Source organism: Neofelis nebulosa, chromosome 9 (genome assembly GCF_028018385.1).
Source record: "Neofelis nebulosa isolate mNeoNeb1 chromosome 9, mNeoNeb1.pri, whole genome shotgun sequence".
NCBI classification, from domain to species: Eukaryota; Metazoa; Chordata; class Mammalia; order Carnivora; family Felidae; genus Neofelis; species Neofelis nebulosa.
Window position 1 is genome coordinate 126,749,987 of NC_080790.1, and position 9,612 is coordinate 126,759,598.

The 9,612-nt window shown below is 56.6% G+C and overlaps 1 protein-coding gene across 1 annotated transcript; it reads left to right on the forward strand.

Annotated features, from left to right (window-relative positions):
* Positions 1 to 1,068: 1,068 nt before the first annotated feature.
* MMP9 (matrix metallopeptidase 9) lies at positions 1,069 to 8,874 on the forward strand. Its single transcript, XM_058685816.1, has 13 exons — positions 1,069 to 1,507; positions 2,000 to 2,232; positions 2,597 to 2,745; positions 3,030 to 3,158; positions 3,247 to 3,420; positions 3,678 to 3,851; positions 4,508 to 4,684; positions 4,786 to 4,941; positions 6,012 to 6,285; positions 6,409 to 6,548; positions 6,866 to 7,016; positions 7,109 to 7,212; positions 8,561 to 8,874. The coding sequence occupies exons 1-13, from the start codon at positions 1,370 to 1,372 to the stop codon at positions 8,677 to 8,679; spliced, it is 2,118 nt and encodes a 705-aa protein (XP_058541799.1). The 5' UTR covers positions 1,069 to 1,369; the 3' UTR covers positions 8,680 to 8,874.
* The last annotated feature ends 738 nt before the right edge of the window (positions 8,875 to 9,612 follow it).

Below are 9,612 nucleotides of genomic sequence, written 5' to 3' on the forward strand. Positions count from 1 at the left end.
CTCCCAGAAGGCAAACACAGATCCTTCCCCACCAGGGCTGGCTGGGAAGAAGAGAGGGAGGGAGGCACAGGGGTGATAACCGGGGCTACAGCTTGGGCTCCTGGAGAAGGGCTGGAGAACTGAAGTTTCCCCAAGATCGTCCCCTCTCCACCATTTTGTAGTTGAAGAATCCAAAACCCAGAGAGAGGAAGACATTTGTTGTAGCTCAGATTAGAACCCAAGACCCTTGGAGTCTCCTGATTCCAAGTTGGAATCATCATCTTCGCCCAGGTCATTAAAAGCAACCATGGCCATTCTTGAGTATTTGATCTTGTTTTATCCTCCATCAATTTAAGGACAAAGGGTCCTTTTTTATTTTTATTTTTTTTTTAACGTTTATTTATTTTTGGGACAGAGAGAGACAGAGCATGAACGGGGGAGGGGCAGAGAGAGAGGGAGACACAGAATCGGAAGCAGGCTCCAGGCTCCGAGCCATCAGCCCAGAGCCTGACGCGGGGCTCGAACTCACGGACCGTGAGATCGCGAGATCGCGAGATCGCGAGATTGTGACCTGAGCTGAAGTCGGACGCTTAACCGACTGAGCCACCCAGGGGTCCCCAAAGGGTCCTTTTTTATAGCTGAGGAAACAAATTCAGAGTGGTAGGACATTTGCCCTAGGCCCTGAAGGAAGAGAGTGAGGCCTGTGTGCTGGCTTCCAGATGCCCTAAACTTCCCCCTTTACTGTCCTGAAAGACTCAGCCTGTGGAAGACCGCGGAGGGGGGCGGGGGGAGGGGGAGGGGGTGCCCTGGGGGAATCCCGCAATTCCCCAATTCCTGCTGCTCCTTCCGTCCCTAGGTGAGGCAGGGAGAGGAAGCCCCCCACCGTCCCCCTTGAGAAAGGCTTCAAGGGAGGAGAGGACAGAGCCTAGCAGTGTGGGGAGGGGCCCATAGATGGGGTGTGACTGGGAAGGGGGAAATCTCTGGGTTCAGGAAGAGGCCTCGGGGAATCTTTCATCCCCTTCCCTTAGGCTGACCGCTTGGGGCCTTCAGGCACAGAGCTCAGGGAGCCCTCCAGCCTCCCTTCCTTGCTTTCATTCAGTTCTCCTAAGCTCTGCATTTTGCAAAACCCAACCCTTCCCCTGCGGGCCTGTGGTTTCCTGTGGGTCTGGGGTCCTGCCTGACTTGGCAATGGGACTGTGGGCAGTGGGGACAGGAGGCGGTGGTGTAAGCCCTTTGCCTGCTCATGCTGGGGCTGCCCCCCCCCCAAACACACCTCATCCCCTGAGTCAGCCCCCGCCTGCCAGGGAGGGGCGGGGTTACTGATTCAGTTAATAGCGCCTGCTTAAAGCCCCCACAAGGACAGCTGCACCTAGACACCGCCACCCTCACCATGAGCCCCAGGCAGCCCCTGGTCCTGGCGCTCCTGGTGCTGGGCTGCTGCACCGCCGCTCCCAGACCAGGCAAGCCCACCGTTGTGGTCTTCCCAGGAGACGTGCGAACTAATCTCACTGACAGGCAGCTGGCAGAGGTAGGCTAATACCCCTGCATGTAGTTAGGGAGGGCTGGCCAGGAGTCTCAGGGAGGGCGTGAGGCTTCAGAGGAGATTCTGTCGGGCAAGTTGAGGGTGATGGTCATGCCTGGAGGACAGAGGTATCTGGGATCAGGCCCTCAGGGGTCCTGTGGAGGCTCTGGATGGGTGATGGCCAGGAATGGCTAATAAGGGTTTCCTAGGTGGGTAATGGGACATGATGGGGGTGATGATGCTTTGGAGGGTTCTGGAGTGGGGTGAACAGGGAGGGGTAAAGGCTAGGAGGCCCTGAGGTAGGCTGGGCCAGGGGCATGCAGGGGTGGGAAGGAGATGAGGATGTCTACAGGGGAGGGAGTTAGTGGGTAGGCATAAGCACAGGGTACCAAGTCCTGGAGAGCTGATAGTCCCCGAGTGCCTGGAGGATGGAATCCTGGCCCGTTAGGGCCGGGTAAGAGTCAGGGCTCTGGAGTATCTCTGCCCTTCCATCCACAGGAATATCTGTATCGCTATGGCTATACTCATGTGGCAGAGATAAGCAACGACCAGCAGTCCTTGAGTCGGGGACTGCGGCTTCTCCAGAGGCGCCTGGCTCTGCCTGAGACTGGCGAACTGGACAGAACCACCCTGGAGGCCATACGAACCCCGCGCTGCGGCGTCCCAGACCTGGGCAAATTCCAGACCTTTGAGGGCGACCTCAAGTGGCATCACCACAACATCACGTACTGGTGCGCGGCAGGGCCCCCGAGAAGGTGGGGGAGGGGGACGGGAGGGCCAGACCCCCGGCCGGCCGGCAGCGGCGAATTCGTCCCTCAGACAGACCCCTAGGTTTCGATGTGCAGCCTGGGGCAGGTGGCTCCGCCTCTGAGCCCTCTGTTTCCCCTTCAGGGAAGTGGGCCTCGCAATCTGAGTCTTCCTGCTAGGGCCCCTGTGAGTGTCCCAAGAGAAAAATGCGTCTGAAAGTACCTTGTAGGTGAAAATGTGGAACGCAGGGAACATCGTGCTTGCTGAAGTCGCTGAGACACCGGGTGTCGCTACCGCCCCGGCTCCGGACTCACTTCGGACCTCTACCCTCTTGCCTTTCACCTGTAGGATCCAAAACTACTCGGAAGACTTGCCGCGCGACGTGATCGACGACGCCTTTGCCCGCGCCTTCGCGGCCTGGAGCGCAGTGACGCCGCTCACCTTCACGCGCGTGTACGGCTTCGAGGCAGACATCGTCATCCAGTTTGGTGTCAGGGGTGAGAAAGCGAGAAGAGGGAGGCCGGGAGGGTCTCGGACGGGGACAGCGGAGGGAGGGCCGCGGAGAGAGGAGAGCGGCCACTGGACCCCGCTTGGTCTCGCCTGTCCCTGCAGCCCTGGCCGCCTCTGGCTTTATGCGCCCCCTCCTGCCCGACACGGCGCAGCGCGGGGACGCAGGGCTCGGACAGCTGCTGTAGGCGGGACCTCAGCCCACGCTCAGGGCAGCGCACGGTCTGCACGACTGCTCTCGGCCAACCCCCTCCTCCTGCACCTGCTTCTCTAGAGCACGGAGATGGGTACCCCTTCGATGGGAAACACGGGCTCCTGGCACACGCCTTTCCTCCCGGCCCAGGCATTCAGGGAGACGCCCACTTCGACGATGAGGAATTGTGGTCTCTGGGCAAGGGCGTAGGTGAGATCCCGAACCGCCCCGGCTCGCATTCCCTTCTCTTCTCACGCCCATCGCCAGCCGCCCTGACCCGGTGCCCCTTCTCCTGCAGTGGTTCCCACCTACTTCGGAAACGCAGGTGGCGCCGCCTGCCACTTCCCTTTCACCTTCGAGGGCCGCTCCTACTCGGCCTGCACCACGGACGGCCGCTCCGACGACATGCTCTGGTGCAGCACCACCGCCGACTACGACACCGACCGCCGGTTCGGCTTCTGCCCCAGCGAGAGTGAGTGCGGGGTCGCGACGGGGGTGAGGGGCTCCCACCACCCTCGAGGGTCCTAGGTTTTAATCCCTGCTCGGCCACTAGCGCTGTGTGGCCTGCAAGTGACCCTCCTGTTTTCTGGGCCCAGTTTCTCATCTGTGAAACGGGGAGAGGAGGAATGGAGTACAACCGATGGTCTGTGGGTCAATAAACTCGCGACGTCCTCCCCCCGCCCCCCCCCCCCCGTCCTCCCCTCCCCGTAATTGTATGGGCTTCCTCAGGACTCTACACCTGGGACGGCAATGGAGAAGGCAAGCCCTGCGTGTTTCCGTTCACCTTCGAGGGCCGCTCCTACTCCGCCTGCACCACCGAGGGTCGCTCAGACGGCTACCGCTGGTGCGCCACTACGGCCAACTACGACCAGGACAAGCTCTATGGGTTCTGCCCAACCCGAGGTACCTCTGCCCCGCCTACCAGACTCAGCCTCGCCCCCTCGTTCCGCCCTGGTCCCCGAAACGTGGCTCCCCCACCCATCAGCGTGTCTCTCCACTCTTCGTTGGTCCTCAGGATCACCGTTTCTCCGCCCGCGATCACAGCCCCTCCCCCTGACTTCCACTTGCCCCCCGCCCCGCCGCATCCCTGTGCCTTGGCCTTTCAGCCCAGACAGCTTCCTCTCCCTTAGTCTCAGGTCCCCGGGCCCTGCCCACCAGCCTAGCCGGGTCTCAGCTGTGCCCCCAGCACCCTAGGCTTTTATAAAAAGGACACCAGGGGGCGCGCCCGGGTTACTCAGTCGGCTGAGCAGCCGACTTCATTTTGTCTCAGGTCATGATCCCAGGGTCATGGGATGGAACCCCGTGGCCTCCAACCCCCAGCTGGGCATGGAGCTTGCTTAAGATTCACTCTCTCTCTCTCTCTCACACTCCCTCTCCCGCCCCCTCTGCCCCTCCCCCACTCGTGCGCGCGCGCGTTCTCTCTCTCTCTCTCTCATAAATAAATTAGTAAGTAAGTAAATAAAATAGGACACCAGGATTATCTAGCTCCTGTTCCACCAGCCTCTGGCCCCTTATTGGGCCCACTCACCTGGTTCACCCAGCACCCTTTGTCTCTCCAGCTGACTCTACAGTGACCGGTGGCAACTCCGCTGGGGAGCTGTGTGTCTTTCCCTTCATCTTCCTGGGCAAGGAGTACTCAACATGCACCAGGGAGGGCCGCGGAGATGGGCACCTCTGGTGCGCCACCACCTCGAACTTCGACAGAGACAAGAAGTGGGGCTTCTGCCCGGACCAAGGTGGTCAGGGTTCCAAGGTTGGGGGCAGCAGTGTTGGGGGAGGGATGGCCAGGGCTGGGAGCTCGGCTGGGCTCACATCTCAAGGTCCCTTTTCCCTCCAGGATACAGCTTGTTCCTTGTGGCAGCCCATGAATTCGGCCATGCTCTGGGTTTAGATCACTCATCGGTGCCAGAGGCACTCATGTACCCCATGTACAGCTTCACGGAGGGCCCCCCCCTGCATGAGGACGACGTGAAAGGCATCCAGCATCTGTACGGTGAGGTTATTGGGCAGGGATGGAAGGAAGGGCGGTGCCTTTGCTCTTGTACCGAGAATGGGGAAATGGGGATCAGCGAAGTGGGGACCCCTCAACATTTATCTGCGAAAGAGCCTGGGGTCAGTGGGTCCAATTGCTGTCGGGTCAGTGCTTGGAGAAGATGATAAAGAGCCCAGATTCTAGAGTGAGACAGATGTGGGTTCAAAAGCCAGTGCAGCCACTTCCAGGCTAGGTGACCTGTGGTACGTGACTTCACCCCTCAATTTTCTCACCTGTGAAATGGGGCTAATAATGTTACCTGCCTCATCGGGTTGTGAGGAGGTTTAAGTGAGTTCCAATATTGTCTGACATATCGTAAGCACCGTGTAAGTGTTTAATATTTGTATTGTTATCATCACTATGATCATTAGTATTATTCCCTCATTTTTTTTTTTTTTTTTAATTTTTTTTTTTCAACGTTTTTTATTTTTATTTTTGGGACAGAGAGAGACAGAGCATGAACGGGGGAGGGTCAGAGAGAGAGGGAGACACAGAATCGGAAACAGGCTCCAGGCTCTGAGCCATCAGCCCAGAGCCTGACGCGGGGCTCGAACTACGGACCGCGAGATCGTGACCTGGCTGAAGTCGGACGCTTAACCGACTGCGCCACCCAGGCGCCCCTATTCCCTCATTTTAAAAATGGGAATATTGAAGAATCTATTTGATGTTTTTTTTTAAGTCAAATGAGCTAATGTAATTTTATAAAGCTCTTAGCACTAAGTTTGCCACTCAGTTTGAGTGCTCAAAACCCAGTTCTTTCCCACTAGCCTGGAGAGGGGGAGAGCTCCTGCATGTCTTGTGTTCATAGGGCCTGGCCGGGACCTGACATAGCCCAGGGATTAGATAAGCATGATCGGAATGGAAGGTGAATGTATGAAAAAAAAGCCAGCCTGTGATTGGGGGAAGGTAGGCTCCAACATCTAAAGTGAAGACAGTGAGTGCCAGGGGCCTCACTGATGCGTTTTGGGGAACATTCGTTCCACCAGCACAGGTGTATGTAGCAATAGGTCTCATCCAGTGTCTCTCTTTAGGTCCTCGCCCTGAACCTGAACCACGGCCTCCAACCACCACCACACCTGAATCCCAGCCCACGGTCTGCACTACGGGGCCTCCCACCACCCGCCCCCCAGAGCGCCCCACTGCTGGCCCCACAGGCCCCCCTTCAGCTGGCCCCACGGGTCCGCCCACTGCTGGCCCTTCTGAGGCCCCTACAGTCTCTTTGGATCCAGCAGAAGATGTATGCAACGTGAACATTTTCGACGCTGTTGCGGAGATCGGGAATCTTCTGCATTTCTTCAAGGATGGGTGAGGGGGCAGGGATATGTGGCTGGGGGAGGGGACTCAGAGGAGGGCCCTGCCTGCTCCTCTCCACCCACTGGCCTTCGGTGCAAAGTTCAGTGGCCCCCTGGTCCCTTCTCTCATTCCCAGGAAGTACTGGCAGTTCTCTGAGAACCCAGGACGCCGGGTGCGGGGCCCCTTCCTTATCACCAGCAAGTGGCCTGCGTTGCCCCGCAAGCTGGACTCCGCCTTTGAGGACCCGCTGAGCAAGAAGACTTTCTTCTTCTCTGGTTAGTTTCCTCCTTTCTCCTCCCCCGCCCCCGCCCTCCTCATCCTTGTGGATCTAGGAAGACCAGCAGATCGAGTAAAATCCGTGAAACATTTTATGGGGATTAGGAACAGGCGCCCCCTTCTGGCGGGTGCAATTGAGCAGCTCTTCACCGTCCTCGTGCGCCGTCCGACGGAGCGGTGGGTTCTGCTCCTTGGGCACCCAGATTGCCGGCAGGTCGGGCGCGGAAAGGCCTCGCTGGGTTCTTCCTCTTGACATTCAAGGACAATGTGTGACCACTCCCTGCCCCCAGACCGATGTGGCTCTCCTCCCCCGCAGGGCGCCAGGTGTGGGTGTACACAGGCGCGTCGGTGCTCGGCCCAAGGCGTCTGGACAAGCTGGGCCTAGACCCGGAGGTGGCCCAAATCACTGGGGCCCTCCCGCGCAGCGGGGGTAAGGTGCTGCTCTTCAGCAGGCAGCGCTTCTGGAGGTGAGAGTCTCGGCGACCGCCGGCAGGGGGACCCCGGGCGCCGTCCGCCCGCCCTCCGGCTCAGCACCTGTCTCTTCACCGCCTTCCTGCAGGTTCGACGTGAAGACGCAGACCGTGGATCCCAAGAGCGCCGGCCAGGTGGAGCAGATGTTCCCCGGCGTGCCCTTGAACACGCACGACATCTTTCAGTACCAAGGTGAGGGCTGCTGATGGGGGTCAGGTCCCTCCCCGGGACACTTCCCACACTTGCCTGCCTCAGTGATTAGTCAAATTCTGAGGGAGAAAAAAAAATCCCCTGGGTACATTCCCCATAGAGGCAGGGACCTTTCCCAGATCATAAAGGGACACAGAATTAGAACCCAGATTTCCTACCCACCCACCTCCCAGCTGGAGGTTTACCGCCCCCCCCCCCCAATACAGAACAGTGGTTTGCATGGAGGCTCATTCCTCTATTAGACAATATTTATCAAGTGTTATAATATGCCAGGCATTCCGTTGACACTGGAGATACAGTGATAAAAAAGGCACTTCATTTCTCTGCGTCTTTGGGAAAGTCACTGCTGCTCACAGAACCTGTTTCCTCATCTGTAAAATGGGGACGCTAGCTGGGGTTTTCCTTGTCTTTCACACCACTCACATGCAATCAGCCGACAAGTTCTGTTGACTCCACTACCAAAATGTTCACTTCTCACCATCTCCCTTGCAAACACCCTGGTTCAAGCCATACTGGTTGTTCAATACCATTACGATATTCTCTAGGAGTAGGGAGTGGTTAGGAGTAGAGGGCCATGGTCTTGGGGGGAGACTCCAGACCCATTCCAAGGTAAAAACAAACAAACAAAAGAAAACTATGGGGATCTGATCTGCTCCTCAGACCCTCCCAACACTCTCCTGTCATTTCCTCGGCTCCACACCACCCACACCGGCCTCTGGCTGCTCTAAACACAGCAAAGTCAAGGTCACACCAAGCTTAGGGCCTTTGTGCCAGCTGGTCCCTCTGCCTGGAGGTTTTCCCTCAGAGTGTCACTGGGCTGCCTCCCTTTTGCCCTTCAGGTCTCAGTACTTAGGCTACCTTTTCAAAGAGGCCGTCTCTGACCCTTGTTCTGTATTCACTGACTTGCTTTTATTTCCTTCATAGCTTTCTACGTTGCCACAGTCTCATTTATTAAGTGTTTGCTTGTTAATCATCTCTCTTACCCCACTAGAGCGTAAACAGCAGCAGAACTGAGATCATGCCTGCAGTTTTTCTCTCTGCTGTATAACAGTGCTTAGCGCTATAAATATTTGATGAAATGAATGAACGAGTGAATGAATGAACGTTGAGTGAATTGTTCTGAGCACGTGCTGTGTGCCAGGCTCTGTGTCCAAGGTGCTTTGGACATGGAGGTGTTCTGCCCTCCGGCATCTCTGTGGGGGAGATGGAGGCGTCGTATGAAAGATCTAGAAAGGGCAAGAGGGACGATCGTAGAGATCTTGCTCCTGTCTCTGTGTGTGTTTGTGGGAGGGTTGGAATCACCCATCTTGGGCTTGTCTTTCCCCTGCAGAGAAAGCTTACTTCTGCCAGGACCGCTTCTATTGGCGTGTGAGCTCTCGGAACGAGGTGAACCAGGTGGACCAAGTGGGCTACGTGACCTTTGACCTCCTGCAGTGCCCCGAGGATTAGGGCTCCCCATCCTGCTTCAGCACTGCAGAGTGGGTCCCCTGGGGACCATCCCAATGGGGAAGGAGCCAGTTTGCCGGATACAAACTGGTGGGTCTGTTCTGGAGGACAAGGAGGAGGCGAGGTGGGCTGGGCCCTTCTCTTCCCACCCTCCTCTTTTGTGGGAATATTTTTAATAAACTTGAATTCTTTAACCTTGAGGAGCAGATTTCTTTACGTATGTATGTGTGCATGTGTGTATGTAAATGATAGGGTGCCTCCTGTGTGCCAGGTAGTGTTCTAAGCACTTCATAAATGTTAACATTCATCCTTCCTATTAAGAAGATATAATGTGATTACTCCTATTTTACAGCTGGGGAAATGGCCAACCTATTATTCATTCATCAAACATTTATTGAGCCCCTGCATGGAGCCAGGCTGTGTGCTGGGCCCTGGGGAAGGAGAGATGAGTTGGACTATGTTTCTCTCCTCAAGGACCTCTCAGGGTCCTCCAGCTGCAGGGCCATGAGTGCCCTCAGGACTTGCTTAAAATGCAGACTCCAGGCTCTGTCCCCAGAGAGTCCCACTCAGTTACCAGGATGATTCTTTGCGGGGTGGGGGTGGGATCACCCTTGGAGAGTGTGCAACTTGTGGTCCTTTATTCCAGAATAATGGCGCATCTCTGTGATTCTGTATGTTGTGGTTGAAGGCGGGGAACGTTCCTCAGCCAAGATGACATCTGAACTTGAATTGAATCTGGAAACATGAGCAAGAGATTCTTCCCGTGCAGGTGGAACTGTCTTCTTACAGGGTAATCTACCACAAACCATTACACCTAAAAATGGGCCTACTCTAACTCTCACACAGCGTGTGCACAAAACGGCAGCTAGAAGGACATTGATTGCAGCATGGTCCCAGTAGTGAGAACCTGGCAAAACCTCAGTGTGCCGAGGTCAG